Here is a 19438-nt window from a genome sequence, read left to right as displayed (position 1 = left end):
ATTTCCTATAATGTAAGACCATGTTCATGTTAAATCCAAATGGAGTTTTACACCTGATATTATGTGGAAACACCATGTATCTACCTAACAAGATTTAAGGTTTGATTGCAAGAACATGATAGGTTGTAAAGACAGATCAGACACACACGTGAAACACTGATATGTTGATCAATCAGCGCACCGGACTATTACTTTGAAATTGGAGTATAACATGGACACGTACTATAGCTGACTCAACTTGAGTCATCGACCGTATCACTAATACCAATCTGGCGTCTATTTGATCGATTGACTTAACAACTGTTTTCTTCCAATCTTTTATTAGGAAGTTGGTCTTGTTAATTATCTTACTTGTATATATCCGACATTGTGTATATTTTCATCATGCTATCTCATGGAATCGCAGCTGGTTTAGAGGTAAGTCAACATTTTCTAGCAAGTTGGAAAAGTGAGTTACTGATCGGTCATCTCATCATATAGGCTTGGATAGAAGCGCAAGATGATGGGAAGCGTTTAGGTAAGACTGATGAATTCTCTCCTCTTTCTTGTGATAGATAACAAGCTTATACAAGTGTATGATTGGACAGACGAGTATCTTCTTGAGGTTTCACCAGCTGAAGGAGAAAAGTCGTCTCATAGCAAATGTTTTGTGGAAACAATTGATGAAGTAAGCTTGCAAGTTTCTGGTTCAGGCAACATTGCACTAGCTGATGGTCCGAAATGATAGCCTTTCAGTATCATACTAAGAAAACTTCCTTATTACAATGACAACTATGATCTTGATGTCGCTTTATGGATTGATGGGAATCGGGTGGATTTCGGAGGATGGCTGAAGCAGTCAGGCGACAACATTAGATGGGATACGATTATACAGAAAGAAGGTGGGAAGTGTTATGATACAACTTTGAAGTTTTCCCCCTTGGTAAGTTGCTTCATCACTCATCTGAAGTATAACTAATCCCATCATCAATCAGCCTACAACGGATGATCTTTCCAAAGTCACTATTGATCCTGAAACGAATGAAGATATCGGCACTATAGCAATCATTGTAAGACAGGGCAATTACATTGAAGGAGCCATTGGGAAGAAACCTATATATGAAAAGATTACTACGGGAATTGTGGACGAAAAGGCGAAAAGGTAAGTTCAAATGCCACAATGATGTTCATGCTGATTGATTCAAGTGGACAGATTCACTTATACAGTTGCGTGAGCTTGGGAATGCTTTCATCGATCATCGACAGTGTGACGGATACCATAAGTAGTGACACTGATTCAATGTATAATAGTGCTGGAGAGAAGACTGAATTTTTCAGAATAGAAGAAATGGTTTACAGGTGGAAGCCAAAAAGAGGAGATGATAGACCTTTTCATATCTTTCTCTTCCAGGTGAGTTATCTAGTGCGGCGGCTCATATTAACCTTGATTTACTTCAGTATCGACCACGAATTGCCTTGATTCAAATGGGTATCATTGGTGAGCACCCTTATCATGAGTAATGACAGTTCACAGAATTCGACCTTATTATTTGACTATCACAGATGAATCGCCAAACTCGGTAAATCAAAAATCTACTCTTTTCAGACTCAAAGGGTTAATTTCTTCCCCGGAAAGTAACTCAGGTTTGAGTGGTAAAAGGGGTATTGAGAAGGTAGAGCCGGAATCAGAAGAGGATGATGTGATATATCTTGAGGTAAGCTGTATTACACCTCCTCAATCAAGCCTCGACTACTCATTAACTGATGTACAATGATATTCCAAAAGTCTAAAACTGGAGGGAAAAAGAGGAAGAGACAACAAAGTGTGAAGGCAATCGAGGGTGTCGATGATTTTTTGATGGATGTTGGTGCCGATCAGCCTTAAGATAGTGTATATACAGCAAAAGGATACTAAAAGGCAAAGAAGGTATCGTAGGCTGATCATTGTCACTTGGTAAAAATTTCAGAATTTAAGGTAACATGTATACGCGTTTCATGTTGCTCTCAGCTCGGTTAATCTATCATGCGACGGAATGCGCCCGCTGATCAAAGGCACGCGAAAGGAATAACGCACTAACCTTCATATTCTCAGATCAAGAAGGTTTATGGTTTCAAATGATGTACAGTTGACTCAACTTTAGTAACCCGCAGCAAAGATCCCTATGCAACCATACCGCTTCAAAACTGATTGGTTCATCTGGATTTTCATAGTTCTTCCCTCCTTTCCCTCCTTTTTTCTTTCCCGACTTCAGTGATCTGATCAACCATACCTTCTCCCACTCTTGCGAGAGGTCAAGAAACCTTTTTCTCTTGTTAACGACAAAACTGCACCAGCAACACTCCGTATAGATAAATCAGAAATAACCTCAACACGGAGATGCTATCTGAAGGAGAAGCAGCTGGATTCGATGTATGTGCCTTTCCCTCTTTCCTTTTTTGGTTACATGTATGATAAAATCCCAAAGCAGCAGGAACATAGCTGATTACATGGTGTGATACCAGGCTTGGGTGGAGGGAAAGGAAGATGAAAAGCGTCTGAGTAAGTGATTCGACATCTTGAAGACAAAGGCAAGTTCAGCTGATGTCAGCTCACGCATAGCTGAATATCAAGTAAAGCACCATCGAGCTGCAAAGGGGGAATCAAGCTATACTGAATGCTTCCTGGAGACGATACATCAAGTAAATATGTTCTTCAATATAGAATCGGTCCATATGCTCATCCCTCGACTAGCCTTTCAGGATCAATCTTCGAAAACTTGAAGATTTTAAAGAACTTTGGGACTTCAGAGTAATAATCCATATCGACGGTAATGCGTTCGACTGCAGAGCATGGAGATATGTTGATAACATATTTCTCATATCGTGGGGCTCGGCCTTGAAGGAAAAGGATGGGGGACATTTCACGTCGGACTTGGTATTTGCTGCACTCGTAAGTCTATAATCACTGAACCTCTCCTTTGAATGCTGAACAGCGTTTCTCATCATTAGCCAACTACGGACGATCCGGAACAGATCACCATCAATCATCTTACATCGAAGAACCTAGGTACCATCGAAGTGGCAATCGATCGTGTAGTTTGTGAAAGTGGGAATTTGCAGGAGGAGGAGACCCCTTACGATGGATTCATTTATGGAACCTTGGATGAGAAAGGAAAGAAGTGAGTTGTATCCCTCAAGCAGTGGGATTTACATTCGACAGACACTAACGAAGCGCCATTCTAGACTCCCCCATGCAGTGAAGTGAACTATCAAGAAACTTTAAAGAGGAATTACGGAATGGCAGTAACTGATTGAAGCATCCAGTTCCGCCAATATGGTCCCCTGCAAGCGAGGCGAAATAATATACTGTAACCTTGAACCTGGCAGTGAAAAGCCTTTTCATCGATTCGTCTTTCATGTGAGTTTTGTCCATACCTCATGACTGAGATTTGCTTCTGATAAGCCTGGATATGTCACAAACAGTATCGCGCACGACCAGTATTGATACAAATGGGAATCATAGGTGAGTTGATGACGTATCAGGTGTAGGTATATTAGGTTAACTGTTTTCAACTGCGTCAGTTGACCCAGACAATCTCCCAGGTCTTCCCCTAGCTCAACGCAAGCGAAAAAGATCTTCTTTCTTCCTGGATCCTGTAATCGGTAGTGATGAAGAAGATGTGAAACCGGATTTGCGAATCACTCATCTAAATTACCTGCAAGTAAGTCATCTGATTCAATCATCGGATATACCTAACTTTGTGATACAACTTACCTGGCTTTCGTAGGATCGCATCAAAGCACTTACAGCCAGAATTAAGAGCGCTGAGAATGGTATCATAGAACAACGTGATGTCATCGATCTTACAGCAGATGACAGTGATGATGAATAGTGACGTGCGCCCTTTTAAACACATCACAAACACAATTTAAGAAATACCATCAGTACATTCTAGGATGAATCGTGTGTGAATATCAAACATATAACATCTTTTGGTGATTGACAGCGTGGTCGATGGACCTAGCGCGAATCTATGTCCGAGTATCCAAACCGTGCCAAGCATAGTAACCGAAGGATACTAATGCATGACTTAGGAAAGTCTCACATTGCCGTTTAAAGTTCCCGAACATCCCATTTTCTCTTGTTCCTTTTATCTTTACTTTCTCTTTTTGTGTTGCTATCTATTTTGACTTCAAGTACACCAAACTTCTTTCTCTCAACACTGTCCATCCACTTTTTGATTGTTTGAACGTCGAGAAAGATTTCACAACAGGTAGACATGTTTTCAGAAGGCGAAACAGGTGGATTTGAGGTGAGTTTTCTCTCTGCTCTTATACTGTAAAACCTGCTGAGCTGACGATATCACGGTTGTATAGGCATGGGTGGAAAGTAAAGATGATTGTACTCGACTCAGTAACTACGACTTCACAGTTATCGCTACTGATTGCTCTCCAACCAAATTGATTGTCTCCGTCTGTGTCATAGTTTATGGGGAGCTGATGTCAGCTCTTTTAGACGAATACCAGGTAACACATCACCCAGCAAAAGGATCTGCATCGAGTTACACAGAGTGTATTCTCGAAATGATTGAAAGGGTGAATATGTATACCTTCAAGCATAATGTAGTCCGGATTATATGCTAACATTCTGCGTTTTGTAGCCATTTAGAATTGTTATAAGAAAAACCGAAAAATACGATGACAAATGCGATATACAGACTGATCTATCCGAAGATGGGAACGAGCTGGCAGGGAACGGCTGGATATATAGTCCAAGTATCTCTTCCCTCAAATGGGATTCGTGGCTTCAGTACAAGGATGGACAACATTACAGCTCGTCATTGGTATTTTCGCCATTAGTGAACTGACATCGATCTTTCGAACACATGATCCTCGCTGATGCTATAAAGCAGCTCACTACCGATAACGTTGATAAAATAACGGTTAACTCTGAATGTCTCGACAAATTGGGTATTATAGAAATAGCGTTACAGCGAGGAAAATATGGAAAACCTGAGATTCGCCAAAGAAAAGTGTACAATAAGTATGTTTCGGGAACCATTCACGAGAAGGCAAAAAAGTGAGTCAAAGAATCAGGTGCTTCAGCAGTCATTTTACAGAAGAGCTGACTCGCAAGTATTACAGACTACCCCATTCAGTAACGTAAGTGCATTTTTCACACCTCCTAAAGCGAGTATCACACTGATAATTGGAGTCGCAAAGACCGGGAGACGTAAATCCTTGTGTACGAAAGGATTGGTTATGGTATCCATTTCGACCATTCAGCGACAAGTTGCTACATCGATTCATTTTCAAGGTGGGTATATGTTCATTATGCTGGAAGTCATGATTGTTGTAAAATGACAGAAAGCTGACATTTTGTCTTATGATAGTATCAACCGCGATCAGTATTAATCCAGATGGGAATTATAGGTGGGTAGTTCCTCCATGTGACAAAGAGGAAGGCGATTCCAATTTGACCGGAATTTTACCTATGTTAGATGATCCAGAGGAATCTCAGTCTTCGACGTTTCATTCTCTCAAACGTAAATGTCCGGATAAAGAACCCACTGTAGGTATCAAACCTGAGGAAGGGCATAACAAATTCGACACGAGATTGAGCTTTGATCTTGCTCATCTGAACTATCTGGAAGTGAGTTATTCTATACGTGTGAATTGGATCAAGCTTAACTGAAGTATTGATTAAATATTATGTAGATGCGTATCAAAGCTATGGAGAACAATATGAAAAGACTTAGAAGTGGGATCAAACCTCCAACCGAGATTATTGATCTTACTTCGGACAATGATGAGGACGCATGAGCAAGATAAATGTAGGAATTAGACGTTTTATGTGCGTGGAGAAAAGCGAAAATGTGGTGTATGGATCTATTTTGAACCCATATAAATTTACAGCTACTACATCATCGATGATCATCTTGAATCTTGCATGACGCCTTGTAGATCTTGATATACCCATATATGCATCATGCTAAGGACCCTTCAGCTCTACGCCCTACATCCTGCAAGCATAGAAAATCAAGAGGTAATGATAGTCCTGAAGCCGCATGAAAGAGGAAAATAGTGTAGAGGTATAATGTCGGAGAACCCCGATATGAGCTGCTTGGGCTGATTGATTGATTGTACTACGCCAGGCTCAAGGGTAAGATTGAGCACTAACTACGAAAGATCGACAAGAGCTCTATAGAGCTAGGCATGATGTCGATGAACATCAGTACACGACATTCTGCTTGGATGTAAGTCATTTAAAAAAATACCAGTCTATCATTTTCATCATCATACACTTTTCGTTGACCGACATTCCACCGAACAGTTTCCAGACACGGAATGTGAGAAAATGTTTCGCGTTTCAGCTTCTAGGCCAAAGAAGCTAATTAAGAATAGGGTTTACGACGGGATGATCTGAGCGGTGATTATCAGTTGACATCAACCTCAATTTCTTGTTTTGATCTCTCATAATGAATTATGTTGACATGTCACTGATACCTGATGTATTCACAAGACCCAAAATGATACCTGATGACCCCGTAATTGGCTTCGAAGTGAGTTCCTTATCTTGGAATAATGCAAGAGGTGCCATGAACAGTACGAGTACTGAGCTAACTTCTTTTCATTATATAGGCTTGGATAGAAAACAAGGAGAGCAAGGTCAAACTGAGTGAATATAGCGCTCTTACTTGCAGTTGACCAATCTGACTAATTTAATTAGATGAGTACCGGTCGGAAAGGTCTGCCGCCAAAGTCGGCGAGTCTTCGTACACTGGATGTTATCTCGAAACGATAGATGAGGTGAGTGATTTGATTTACCCCCCGATTACGCATATCAAGTCCGTTATCATGGTGGCTGATCTATCTCTCAGTAGCCTTTCAGGATCTGTATGAGCAAGTCACCAGGATATATAGATGATTCCGATGTCAGAATATCTGTCCACGCGGATGGCAATCAATTGTATCGCAGAGCATGGTTGAAAGGAGATAATGCCGAACAGACGTTCACGCAGCTACAGGAAGAGAAAGATGGAAAATACCAAACATCCTTACTGAGATTCGCACCTTTAGTAAGTACAATCTGGAACATTCCCCTTTTTCATTTGGAAACAAAAGACGAAAGTTTTGTGTATCTAATTACGTTAAACGATAAATACTATTTTTAGCCCACTACAGATGATCCTGATAAGGTTACAGTCAATCCTGCGACTATGCAGAACATCGGAATAATAGAGATTACATTAGAATGTGGATCATACAGGAAAGTAGGTTATAAAGAAGATCAAATATTCAAGATTGAATCTAAAATAGCGGATGAGAAAGAGAAAAAGTAAGCTATAATTATTCATTCATTATAAAAGCCAAAGCTGATTTTGTTCTAATCAGATTCGCTTATTCAGTATCGTAAGTCATCTCTAGTCGATTATCATGTATGCATTAATTGCCTTACCTTACCGATCTCAGAGGTACCGATACGACAATATGTGAAAGACCCAAAAGTATGCATTATAGGTTTACACCACGCGAAGAAGGTGAATATCTCCATCGTTTCATCTTTAGAGTAAGTTGGATTTTGGTGTATGTATTAGTATGTGTAACATGGATACTGAGGCTTTAGCCGTTCGCAGTACCGTCCGAGATTGGCACTGATACAGATGGGAATAATCGGTAACTATTATGGATGTTAATCTATTTCATAAGGCTGAGATCGCTGACATATGATATTTGCCAGATGAACCTGAAGAATCTGTCTCACCACCTCTACCTCCACCTCCAATACGCAGGAAGAGGAAATCCGAAATCATCAATGTAGATGAAGATGAAGACGACAAGCCGGATATTGGAGACAGAGTGACAGAGGATATCAAGCCTGATCTAGCTGCCAAACGAGTGAAGTATCTTGAGGTGAGTGGCTTTGTGTTCAATTTCTCGTGAGCATCACTGATATCACCTTTTTAATTTCACAGGAAGAATTGCGGAGGGTTAACTCCCAGCTGAGGAATTCACGTAAGGCTGAAAAGAGTAAAAACGATAGCATAGATTTAACACTAGATGATTGAAACACTCATGCGAACATTCCACAGGACTGGAACTTTTGTAAATCTCCCTTTGTAATTCTATATATGTTCAAGTCATTGTATATAGAGAGAGATGTCAATGAACAGGACACGATTTGACGGACAGTTGCATATGCAAATATACCCGCTTAGATAACCATGTTGCACGGACCGTTTTTACGGAATCTTTTTGAAACGCGTCGTGCCTGGAATTTTGTTAGGTAAGGTTGACAGTACGTTCATGGTCAATCACGGTTTTGAGCGATGTCATGTTTGATCTTTCTTTTCTCGTTTTATCTTGTTCACAATATCTCTCTCTCTTTGTCATATTTGTTTAAGACACATCATTATCGTTTACGATTGGGTTTGATGGACTCCTATTCTCAACTTCTTAACAACAGAACCGACTATATTCACTCAATATGCTGTCTGAAGGTGAAACAGTAGGATTCGAGGTAAATTCTCTATTGACTTGAACTTCGGTGAAAAGAGGAAAGATTGTATCAGCTGACAAGATACAGGCTTGGGTGGAAGGAAGGGATGACAAGATACGACTCAGTGAGTATAATGTTTTCTTCCAACATGTACATAAAATGATATCTGACAACTCCTGTTTGCAGATGAATATCAAATTCAGCATCATCCAGCTGAAGACGGTGAACCTGCTTATACCGAATGTTTCCTTGAAACAATAGACAAAGTAGGTTATACTCCGATCTAATCTATCATCTCAAACGACTTGCAAAATCTCACTCACACATATCACATTAGCCATTTCGAATAATGATCAAAAAGCTTTTATCCAAACACATCAAGACCGACACCCAAAGTATAGCTTACATCGATGGAAATCGTCTGGGTCAGTCGGTATGGCACTGTGGCAATGAAATGAGATCTTATGACAAGGCCTACGTCGTACAGAGTGGAAAATCTCACAAAGTAGCTCTTGTGTTCGCTGCATTGGTGAGTCTAACGGGGATGACAAATCGCAATTGACCTTAAAAATTGGTTGTACTTATTATATTTCGGGATTTAGGACACGACAGACAATGTCGATGAGGTTACCATCTCTCAATCTGAGCTTAAAACGTTAGGTACTATCAAAATAACCTTAAAAAGCGGTGCATTCTATGGCAAAAGACGTTCATATCATGAGACAACTGAATTTGTAGTTGGTAAAGCAGACGAGAAAAGCAAAAAGTGAGTTACATTTACTGTATATCAGCATTCTCCTCATAACTGCGAATATTGACTATGACACTTTACGTCGACAGATTCTGTATGAGTGTTGGGTAGGTATTCCATTGTTATAGATGCCCTTCCAGCTCACTGGTTTATAATATCGTTTTAGCGCAACTGAACCAGTGGAACAGACAGACCTGAGCTGTAATTCGTACAGCTTCGAGCCACACAAAGGCAAAAAGTTGCGGCGACATAATTTCATCTTCAAAGTAAGTATCATGAAATCTAGACCTGCAGCTCACTATATTCCCATCAGTATCGACCCCGAATAGCACTTGTACAAAGGAGAATTATAGGTATGTAGCATAGGAGTCTCTAAGGTCATCGGTGACGGGCTTCCTTACCCTAAACTCCCTGCATAGACGAGCCGGAAGAGCAGACACCGCTTCCAGAATCAAGACCGCCCAAAAGAAAACGAGCTTCTACTGTCATTGATTTGGTAGACTCGGATGTGGAGGGGGAAATATCAGCTGTGAAAGAAGAAGAAGAAGAGGAAGAAGATATCAAACCTAGTACGACGGCTAAAAGGGTGAGGTATCTTGAGGTAAGTTCTCAGAAACGCTTATCTCTGTGCAGAAAGGCTGAATAGTGAATTCTCCGGTGCATAGGATCAACTCAAGAAGCTCGCTTCTGAAAACAAAAGGCTTCGGCAAGGTGGATCGCGAGATGAAGATACCATTGACCTTACCCTAGATGATGATTGAGGTGCAATATTCAGGTCTTCAGAAGTTGTAGGCGTTCTTAGCTAAGATCAAGGTAGATTCTTCGTGTTTGTGAATGATTTCAACTGGAAATAATTGTTTATTAATCGTACTATAAGTGAAAAAAATCAATTTTTTTATAAACTCTGTTACAATATCTAAAGGTGAACGACGCGTATGACACTCCCCACACATGATCCATTATATGCATTATGATTATGATGATTTCGTTAATATACGTACTCCTTATCAAAACAACGTCAACAATCTGTGAACATGAAAATTGATATTATGAAACGCACGGGTCGCCTGAAACACGTGAAACGCGTGACGTAAGATATACAGTAGTCGACCATTTTGTCCGGGGAATTTGTCTCCTCTTGAACTGCAAAATAACAGCAACCATTTAATCACCTTTTCTATGTTTACTCTGCTACTTTCCAATCATTCATTTAATCAATCATTCATATTCTCGTTCTACTTTCCCCCATTCAAGCTTCCTCTGTTTCTGAAATCAATCGGCAAGATCTGTGCTGAATATATGTTCGAACGAGGAATTCAATAAACTTAACTTCGCTTTCCTCAACGGTTGGTATGTCAATATGCCCTTGTACTTCTTTTCTACGTTGTCAACAGCTCGTATACCTTTGTACTCGCTGATGCCATTCATCTCCCTGTGTCAGGTCGTTTCGCAAAGTTTAGAAACTCGGCAAATAAGCTAAAGCACATTCTATCATGCATTCCCAGGGTATCTGTGGTGGCTTTGAAGTGAGTAGTTTCATTCTTTCAGATCCTGCGTATGGTAGGTAAAGCGTGTCACATTCGATGATAGGCTTGGGTAGAAAGTGAAGATGAACAGGAGCGTCTGAGTAAGTTGCTTATCACCTTCACAAAGAAGATATCGGTCAGCGCGTTATTGATCGCTCTGCTATCTCATACATCAGACGAATACCAAGTCCTTCATATCCCCGCGGACACTGAACACCCAGCTAGATCTCAATGCTATTTAGAAACTATCGACAAGGTGAGATTTTCTGCATGTTGACAGGTCATTGATAGTGATCTACGTTTAGCCTTATGCAATTTGCGTCAAGAAGTCCTCTTGTCTATCATATAAAGGCGATTGGTCCTGTGATATCTCCATAGATGGGGTTTGTCTTGTAGATATAGGAGTATGGTGTGAAGCAGAGACCGAATACAGAGTGGAAGATGTGATCAATAGTATAGATGGAAAACTTCACAAATCATTCCTAAAATTCTCTCCTCAGGTCAGTGATCTCACTTTGAGTATCCGCTCCTTCAACTTGCGTTTACCTTTTTCACATCTAGCTTACCACAGATAAACCGGAAGAAATCACTTTAACCACCGAAGATACACAATCATTAGCTACCATTGTTATAAGCTTGACACCAGGTACATGGGTCAGAGCAGGCAGCGAGCCATGTGAACCTACCGCTCTGCAGGCTAAGGTAGCCGACGAGAAAGCGAAAAAGTAAGCTCAGATTAGCAGCCAGTTACATCCGCTTCATACTGCCTCTACCTCAAGCTAGGAAGCTGACAACGAGACATTAGGTTCGCTCATACAACAAGGTGTGTGGATCATCTCAAACCTCATACGATAGAGTTGCTTGACTATACTAAGGAAAATCGCCTTTATGAAATAGTCTGGTAAATCCGCAGGAACTTACCTGCAGTGTTGCGGATGCCTATTCATTTGAACCGAGCTCGAACGGCGAATCCTTCTACCAGTTTACATTCAATGTAGGTGAAAATGTTCCACGATGATAAAAGTGTAGTCAGTCGCAAGACATGAATCATAAGTTAACGAAAATGCTTTTTTTGTAAATCAGTATCGCTCGAGGGTCAAGCTCAAGATGATGAACATTATAGGTGAGTTCCCTGAACAATACAGGATGGGTATTTGCTGATGAATCGCTCCAGAAGAAGAGGAAGTAAAAAGCCCTCGTGGAGCTGATAGACAGTCAGAAGTGAATGTGGGCAGTAGCGGAATGAATGTATTAGCAAAAAGGAAATTGTCCCCTTTGGAATATGCAGATGCGATTGACCTTACCGATTCTCCCCCCAAAAAACGTAAAAAGCCCAAACTTAAGGATCTCTTGGCTGCTGAGGCCGTGGAAGTTGAGGATGAAGAGGCTGAACAAGTTAAGAAAGAATGTGACAAAGGTCAAAGCTCATCTAAGCTTGGCGAAAAGATGAAATTATTGGGGGTGAGTAGTGGAAGCTTGAGATCAGAAATACTCCTTGGCTGCGCTGATATACTGTATCCCCTTGATACGCAGGAGGAAAATCAAGCTCTACGAGAAGCTTTGAGGAAATTGCAACAAGGAATGATGGTCGAAGCAGCAGCAGTAGATCTCACCCTCGATGTTTACGATAGTGATTAATGTGTTATCGACAATGGCAAAAACCTGTAAAAATGTATGTACAGTATCAACCCATATATCTCACTATTAAATTTAAATATGTTCACTATATATTGGGAAGCGAAGTTGTAAAGATATAAAATAGTTTTTATGTATACTCATTCCATGTGTTCCTATCAACCAGAAAAATCACTATGATGTGGAGAAAAACGCACAGACATATCATCCAAGTTAATTTTCCGAGTTGTTTTATGGAGGAAGAAGATCTTACATGTCCACAAATGTTGATTTTATCTTCCTTTTCTTCCTCTACCCTCTTCATTTTCGATCTCAACAGATGAGGACCTAGAATCCTATAATAATCTCAAGATTCCACCAAAATGTTATCACATTATCCAACAAGTTCAGTCGGAGGGTTTGAGGTGAATACAGTATTGAATTCAGATTGAGGACGAAGCTGAAGGTAAGAAAGCTAAAACTTCATGAATATCCAATTATAGGCTTGGATCGAGACAGCTTTAGATAGTCAGCGTTTAGGTACGGTTGCTTGCTTCGTGCATTTGACGGTCGAACAAGACCACTAACGAGCAAAAGTATTCTCCCAGTTGAGCATCGAGTTGAATCTTATACGCCTTGGGATGTGCATACACATATCCCTTCTTCCGAATGTTTCCTCGAGACAGTTGATGAGGTGAGTTTATCTCTGTTCTCGTTCATTCAAGACCTCCGACCGATGATAATCTAAATATAAATCCTCGCTTAATAGGCGTATGTAATTTGTATCAAGAAAGATCCGGATATTCACCCATTCAAGGAAGATTGGAGATGCAATATAGTCGTGGACGGTCAAACACTAGGATACATTGTGTGGGAAGCTAGTGATGGAGATCTGAAGAGGGTATCGACGGCAGTAGAACAGAAAGGTAATGAAATTGAAAAAGGAAAATTGACTTTTTCGGCTGTAGTGGGTTCTCTGTTTGTCTCATCTTTTTCACTCATGTCATAATAAGGTAAAACATTCCATGAGGAAGATAAGGTAAATCTGTACTGAAATTTGTCAATAGCCCATTACAGATGAGACAGACGAAGTCACTTTTGATCAAGCTTCGGCAGCTAGATTAGGATTAATTGAAATTACCCTTACACCGGGACAATGGAAGAGAATCAATAATTATTCCGAAGCAGTAAATCTATCAAATGTTCTCATCAATTCTACAGATTTCGATGTAGGTGTAGCCCATGAAAAGGAGAAAAAGTACGTTCAGTTAAAACACTATTCAGCATGATTTGCCGATGGGGAACAAGATAGACTAATTCGCCACTGAAATCACTCAGATTTGCGTATACAACAAAGTGAGTGCCCAAACAACCTTTCACAACGTATTGAGATGTAGCAGATATCGATGATTATCATTATAGGTTAGTAAATCGAGTGGCATATGATCCTGTCAAACAAGATGGACCGAAATACAGGTTTAAACCGGATCGAGCTACTAATTTCTGCTATAGATTCCGGTTCAAGGTGAGTTCAAGCATAATCTGTGTAGCACATCTCAATCGCTAATTCGGTATTCCCATCAGTATCGATGCAGATTCTGGTTAGAGATAGATGGAATCATCGGTAAGCAGCTATTTCATCGTTCTTTCACACTCTACAAGCGTATATGTATTGGATAATATTGGGACTGGATCAAATTTACCCTTCTAGATTCCGACATTTCCTCGAAAGATGAATCTTCCACTGCTCAGCAAACATCCTCGTCCTCTTCTACTGCACTATCATCTATATCTTCCAGCAGGAAAAGAACTCATACCTCTTCATTATCTGCAGATTTTGAGGATGAATATTATTTGCAGGATTTTGTCGAAGATACAGAGAGCGAGGGAAAAAGGAAAAGGATGCATCGAAATTACATTCGATTAAGAGTGAGTGTACTGTATCTAATGAAAATATAACTTACAGTGACATGAACGCTAACATCAGCACAATTTACGATATAGAAAGAGAATGATGTGCTAAGACAACATAATAAGAAGTTAAGAGAAGGCCAAAGAATAGAAGATAGTTTTGTTCATGATCTGACCAATTCCGATAGTGATTCTGAATAGTTGATAGACTGAATTTACTGAATGTGATACCATACTATACTAATACTGTACTAATATAACACCATATACTTATCAGCAATGCATATATGATACTGTATAAATAGACTTGTCATGAAATTACCCGTTGATGCAACAACAATAGACCTGGCTTTAAAAGGAAGAGGAATGATCGAGACACCATCAAAAGTACAGTCAGGTTGACTGGACTGATAGATGATACTGTACATCACATGGCGAACCAACAATTTGGATAGAAGGTTCAGTACATCGTATCATCCAGCTGTACGAGGTATGTTAACTTTCCTTCTCTTCTTCTTCTTGTTTCTTCCTCTTTGTTTTCGTTATTTCTAGACTATTCTTAACTATTACGAACAATACCAGAATCAACTGCGATCATGTTATCTCAAGGTAACAGAAAAGGCTTCGAGGTGTGTTTTAATCTTTCGTCTATATCTATATAAGCTCAATCAAATCTCTAACCTAGTACTTATAGATATTCATCCAATCTGAAGAAGGAGAAAATAGGCTCAGTAAGTCATCTGGTCATTCACCATAAACACTCAGTACTCGAGCTTCAGCAGCTGAAACCGTTCCCACTATAAATACAGAAGAGTACAAGGTACAACATGCCAAAGGAAAATTTCCAACCTCACAATGTTTTGTAGAAGTTATACCGGCTGTATGTGACCTTTCCTTTTTCCCTTGACATGCATAAAGATCCTTTTATATGAACTGACTTTACATTCTGCTGTATATGATATGTAGCCCTTCTCTATTCACGCAATTAAACACGATGACCTGAACATTACTGAGTCAGATTGGAGATGCGTATATCATATCGATGGTCAATATATAGCTGAATATGCTTTGTTAAGGGAATCAGACTCAAATTGTGTAGATGAGATATACGAGGAGGAGGATGGCGAATTGTATGGTAGGAACTTACAATTTATACCTGCTGTAAGCTTGGCCTAGATCATGATATTTCCCTTATGATAGGCGGATATACTTTCAGAATGAAGCTGATCTCTATTTCTCCGTAACACTTTTGGTATCAAGAAAACTACCGACGAACCGAAAAATATTCATGCTGGATCAAAAAATCTGGATCATATTGGGAACATACAAATTACAATATTTAGAGGTGTTTATAAAGAAGTTAGCGTTGATTTATACGATGAATCTAAAATAGAGACATGCACATTAGATGAAAAACAAGGAAAGTGAGTTTGTATAGATTCTTTCTTTTTTTGGCATTAATCACAAAACTGACCTTATCTCCAGAATGGCATATACTGTAGGGTAAGTGAACCTTTTACGCTATACATTCGAAATAACTCAGCTATTGCATTCGACTGACCTTCCTCGTCGATTCGCCCAAAGTGCCACAGAAAGACATCTTGTGGAAGTTCCAGAAGTACCCTCCTTCACTTGGACTCCGAGTAAAGCGAAGAATGTCAACTTTTATAGATTCATTTTCAAGGTGAGCTGGCATACAGTATGGTCTGAGTACCAACGCTTACATCTTTTTTTACAATTGTGTTAGTACCGAACTCATGTTGAATTAGTGAAACTTGGATTAAAAGGTAAAATTCTCTTGAAACATTATTTCCTGTTTGTAACTTGGACTAATTAAGCATCATTTTTATCTTTTATAGAAGAGCCGGTATCCAACCATTCCATGAAATATGCTGAGAATGAAAACCCTATCTCACGTAAACGAAAGAATGATATCATCATGTCCAAGCATTCCATAAAATACACTAAGAATGAAAATACTATTTCATGTAAAAGAAAGAGTGATATTATTAAGAGTAATGAAGAAGATGCCGATATTTCGATGAAATACTGTGACAGTCATGAAGGTTAAACCTTATAAGCGAATATCGAGATGTACGTACATTGGATGAAGCTAGTTATTGTATTGATGATAATGGTAATGCATATGTGTTTATATAAATATTTAACGCTTGCGTTAAGGTATATGTGAGAGGACGAGCGATATGAGTATGAGCATAACGAGTGAGCCTCTGAATAAGGAGGCGGGCGAGTGCAATACAGTAGGTGGTTTCACGAGATGCACATCTCTTGAGGAGAAGAGAAATGTAATGAGCTACAATATTACTGTATATATTTATGTGACTACCAGACTACGAATTGTATAAACAAGTACCTGAAATGACACAAAGTTGATATAAAAACAGGTGCGATTTGAAGTCTCAGATTGTGGTTGAAACACGCGACCGAGAATTTGTCGCTGGTGGAAGTGGAGCGAAAATAAGTGAGATGGCTTTCATTGTATTGTTGGCTAAGTTAAGATCATACAAATGAATATCCGCAGGCATGATGGTAAAATGTGAAGAAAGATTATCATTATGCATATAATTCACAATATGAATGCAGGGTATGAACAAGGTGAAAGCAACCTATATGATAACATCTCTATATCCGCGTAGAACTCGAAGAAGTCCTATATATCTCGAAACTAAAATTACTACCAAAATCAAAAATGTCCTTTATATCCATTCAAGTTAGATCACTCATTGGGACCATGCAATTTTTCAATTCTCCACCCTCATGTAACATCCCCTTGATGCGTTTTTTCTGTAACATTAACAGATTCATATACCGGCAGCCATACCCAAGGCATTTAACGTAGCATCAGGATTGTATGAATAACTAGACCGAAGATCAATCAGCTTTTACCTCCCAAGCAAGCGAAGATTAGACCGAGAAGCGAATATTCATGCAGAGGCAGACTTGAGAACTCACTTAAAGCATTGTTGTTGTAATTGATACTCAGCTGTTCTTTTCAATGGATTTTGGTTAGCATATTGAGGTTCAAGTCCAGGTCTATTAATCTCTAAATTCAATGTTAGATCATATGATCTAGCTTCATTGGCTTTGAATGATATCGTTCCCTTTAATCTTTCACCTTTATTGGCTGCTAGTGGTTCTGGGAGAAGTAGTCTGGCTTGTCTGTCATGGTAGCGGGACAATAATTAATAAAGGGATTATCTCCAGTATCACAAGTGGTAAACTCACTGCCAATGTGTTCTAGCAGCTATAGTGAGAAGAATTGAGATAATCGTCAGCCTGAGCATACGATGAAAAGGTGTAGATCCAAGCTGACACACCATTAGGTCCAGTAGAAAGTTTAACTGCTAATCCATCCCTGGGCGGTATAGGTGTAGGTCCAGGATTCAAGGGTGATTCTTGTGTCATCCACTGCCAATTACTCGAAGACTGTATTGGGTAATTCCAAGCTGGATCTTCTGAGGTAGGTATTTGCCTGGGGTAAAAGTCTAAATCAAACCACGAAGCGAGCTAGATAGAATGTACTTATTAGTATTCTAATATATTCCTGGATGTTAGGCCATAGACGGATCAAGCATTTTACGATGGAATTACTTACACCGTGTATCAAAGCTGTCCTGTGAACAACGAAATCAATCGGTATTGAGAATTCAAGTAGATCTTCTTTTGTACATGTATAGAAATCGAATGATTTAGGTGCACAGGCTGTTGAAACTAAGGAAGTTGGTGGGAACATCCCTACTACTGGTTGAGCTATACATTGGAAAAACAGTTAGTTACGGCGCTGCACAATGTAATCATGAGCTTACCGAATACTTCCGCTCTGGCAGCAGGATACAATTCCTTGAAATCAGTTCCTATGAGCGAGATACTATACATCAGCTGATTTCGTCAAACTAGAATCAAAGTATCGACTTACCGAATAAAGTGGTGTTGAAAAATTGAGCTTTTTGATCCGTTTCAGTATATAAACCCTCATCTGTAAATGGACAAAAGAACACATGTCCAGCTGAAGGTAATAATTGTCCATCCGGTTTAAGGAATAAATCTCTTGCTAGAATGAACGATTCAACCTATATTGGAAATGTTTCACATTCAGCTAACAACGACCGACCGATTTCGCAGATCATTAATTTACCATTCTTTCGTGAAGAAGCATCACACCGATTGGTTCCGATATTATAGTATCTACTTTACCACTCTCTAAAACTTGTTTCTGTATTTTGTCCTCTTCTACCATTCCTCTGACTATACGTATTCTATCTTTCAAGTGTGGATTGCTTTTACTAGAATTTGCAGCCTTTACTAGCTATATATGAGCAATGTATTAGCACAATATCACATGCGGCTAAGGGGTCGAGTTGTTACGAACAATATCAATTTTTTCAGCCATTGAAGATGCTTCTAATGCTATCACTTCTTTAGCACCAGCTTGAGCGGACATGTATGATAGTATACCAGAGCCTATTTATATCAACTATTAGTTGAAGATGATCTTAACAGGATGACTATGGACTCACCTGCGCCAACATCCAAAACAATCTTGTCTTTGAAAGCAACTTCACCATTGCCTAAAATGGCTTTTCTATATGTCCCCGTGCGTGAAATGTCTCCTATCATATTGGCTCTGAATGGAATGACAAGTAATGATCTCAGAATCCGCAGAATATTCTGTGTAGCAGTAAAACTCACTGATTCTGCAAAGACGAGTAGAAGTTGAAGTAGAAATCATGGTCTTTATTCCTCTCATCTTTCCTGTGAATGAAGCATGTGTTAATGGAGCTTAATTTGGAAGTTTATCTAGCAAAGCCAAACAGATTGGCAGCTCACTTATCTCCGTTGCCATTAGATACACCATTTGCTTTCCCACTTCCACCACCACTACCATTGATCTTCGTCTCACTATCGATGTCCATTATGACCTTGATTTTCGAGTTGTCTGAGCTGGACTAAGCGGTTATCAAGTGATTTTGCGTAGAACTCTGCGGATTGAGATCTTGGCTCAGTACGACTCTCAGTGAGCGAGTATAGTTCTAAGGTTGTACTACCAAAAAGAGTATCAGTCCTTCTGTTGATGAAGATCAATTGTGATGTCGTACTGATGTCCGTGGTTTTACCAGAAAAATATCGGAAATCACCCAAGCAAATAAATATTGATTT

General features: G+C 39.5%; 9 protein-coding genes across 9 annotated transcripts; 8 read left to right on the top strand and 1 right to left on the bottom strand.

The window, feature by feature from the left end:
• Positions 1–384: 384 nt before the first annotated feature.
• Positions 385–1864, top strand: L201_002825 (uncharacterized protein; the record flags this gene model as incomplete). Its single annotated transcript, XM_066218591.1, has 10 exons — positions 385–417; positions 481–517; positions 588–667; positions 728–922; positions 975–1141; positions 1193–1210; positions 1291–1390; positions 1438–1477; positions 1543–1694; positions 1766–1864. The coding sequence occupies 10 exons, from the start codon at positions 385–387 to the stop codon at positions 1862–1864; spliced, it is 921 nt and encodes a 306-aa protein (XP_066074688.1).
• Positions 1865–2356: 492 nt separating this feature from the next.
• On the top strand, positions 2357–3851 carry L201_002824 (uncharacterized protein; the record flags this gene model as incomplete). The annotated part of the gene is made up of 9 exons (XM_066218590.1): positions 2357–2389; positions 2482–2518; positions 2579–2658; positions 2711–2908; positions 2968–3137; positions 3283–3376; positions 3442–3481; positions 3541–3680; positions 3747–3851. 9 exons carry the CDS (start codon positions 2357–2359, stop codon positions 3849–3851), a joined length of 897 nt encoding a protein of 298 aa, XP_066074687.1.
• Positions 3852–4238: 387 nt separating this feature from the next.
• On the top strand, positions 4239–5781 carry L201_002823 (uncharacterized protein; the record flags this gene model as incomplete). Its single annotated transcript, XM_066218589.1, has 8 exons — positions 4239–4271; positions 4336–4554; positions 4620–4817; positions 4872–5038; positions 5104–5121; positions 5182–5279; positions 5352–5611; positions 5677–5781. 8 exons carry the CDS (start codon positions 4239–4241, stop codon positions 5779–5781), a joined length of 1098 nt encoding a protein of 365 aa, XP_066074686.1.
• Positions 5782–6488: 707 nt separating this feature from the next.
• Positions 6489–8027, top strand: L201_002822 (uncharacterized protein; the record flags this gene model as incomplete). The annotated part of the gene is made up of 10 exons (XM_066218588.1): positions 6489–6521; positions 6601–6637; positions 6689–6768; positions 6843–7037; positions 7134–7297; positions 7354–7371; positions 7432–7528; positions 7596–7635; positions 7700–7872; positions 7935–8027. 10 exons carry the CDS (start codon positions 6489–6491, stop codon positions 8025–8027), a joined length of 930 nt encoding a protein of 309 aa, XP_066074685.1.
• A 419-nt stretch (positions 8028–8446) lies between these two features.
• L201_002821 (uncharacterized protein) lies at positions 8447–9970 on the top strand (the record flags this gene model as incomplete). Its single annotated transcript, XM_066218587.1, has 10 exons — positions 8447–8479; positions 8546–8582; positions 8645–8724; positions 8796–8987; positions 9061–9224; positions 9299–9316; positions 9376–9475; positions 9523–9562; positions 9629–9810; positions 9875–9970. 10 exons carry the CDS (start codon positions 8447–8449, stop codon positions 9968–9970), a joined length of 942 nt encoding a protein of 313 aa, XP_066074684.1.
• A 732-nt stretch (positions 9971–10702) lies between these two features.
• Positions 10703–12373, top strand: L201_002820 (uncharacterized protein; the record flags this gene model as incomplete). Its single annotated transcript, XM_066218586.1, has 10 exons — positions 10703–10735; positions 10800–10836; positions 10912–10991; positions 11041–11235; positions 11297–11460; positions 11541–11558; positions 11633–11729; positions 11819–11858; positions 11910–12196; positions 12269–12373. The coding sequence occupies 10 exons, from the start codon at positions 10703–10705 to the stop codon at positions 12371–12373; spliced, it is 1056 nt and encodes a 351-aa protein (XP_066074683.1).
• A 359-nt stretch (positions 12374–12732) lies between these two features.
• L201_002819 (uncharacterized protein) lies at positions 12733–14461 on the top strand (the record flags this gene model as incomplete). Its single annotated transcript, XM_066218585.1, has 10 exons — positions 12733–12774; positions 12853–12889; positions 12958–13043; positions 13119–13316; positions 13417–13607; positions 13688–13705; positions 13772–13874; positions 13934–13973; positions 14061–14278; positions 14354–14461. 10 exons carry the CDS (start codon positions 12733–12735, stop codon positions 14459–14461), a joined length of 1041 nt encoding a protein of 346 aa, XP_066074682.1.
• Positions 14462–14856: 395 nt separating this feature from the next.
• Positions 14857–16097, top strand: L201_002818 (uncharacterized protein; the record flags this gene model as incomplete). Its single annotated transcript, XM_066218584.1, has 8 exons — positions 14857–14889; positions 14955–14991; positions 15070–15140; positions 15227–15421; positions 15521–15684; positions 15746–15763; positions 15845–15944; positions 16008–16097. The coding sequence occupies 8 exons, from the start codon at positions 14857–14859 to the stop codon at positions 16095–16097; spliced, it is 708 nt and encodes a 235-aa protein (XP_066074681.1).
• A 985-nt stretch (positions 16098–17082) lies between these two features.
• Positions 17083–19194, bottom strand: L201_002817 (uncharacterized protein; the record flags this gene model as incomplete). Its single annotated transcript, XM_066218583.1, has 12 exons — positions 17083–17140; positions 17234–17440; positions 17507–17525; positions 17599–17788; positions 17877–18031; positions 18088–18135; positions 18198–18351; positions 18417–18587; positions 18651–18742; positions 18799–18905; positions 18971–19033; positions 19109–19194. 12 exons carry the CDS (start codon positions 19192–19194, stop codon positions 17083–17085), a joined length of 1350 nt encoding a protein of 449 aa, XP_066074680.1.
• Positions 19195–19438: the final 244 nt, after the last annotated feature.

This window comes from Kwoniella dendrophila, chromosome 3 (assembly GCF_036810415.1).
Source record: "Kwoniella dendrophila CBS 6074 chromosome 3, complete sequence".
NCBI classification, from domain to species: Eukaryota; Fungi; Basidiomycota; class Tremellomycetes; order Tremellales; family Cryptococcaceae; genus Kwoniella; species Kwoniella dendrophila.
The sequence above is the reverse complement of the archived record's forward strand: the minus strand, read 5'-3'. Positions and strand labels throughout refer to the sequence as shown.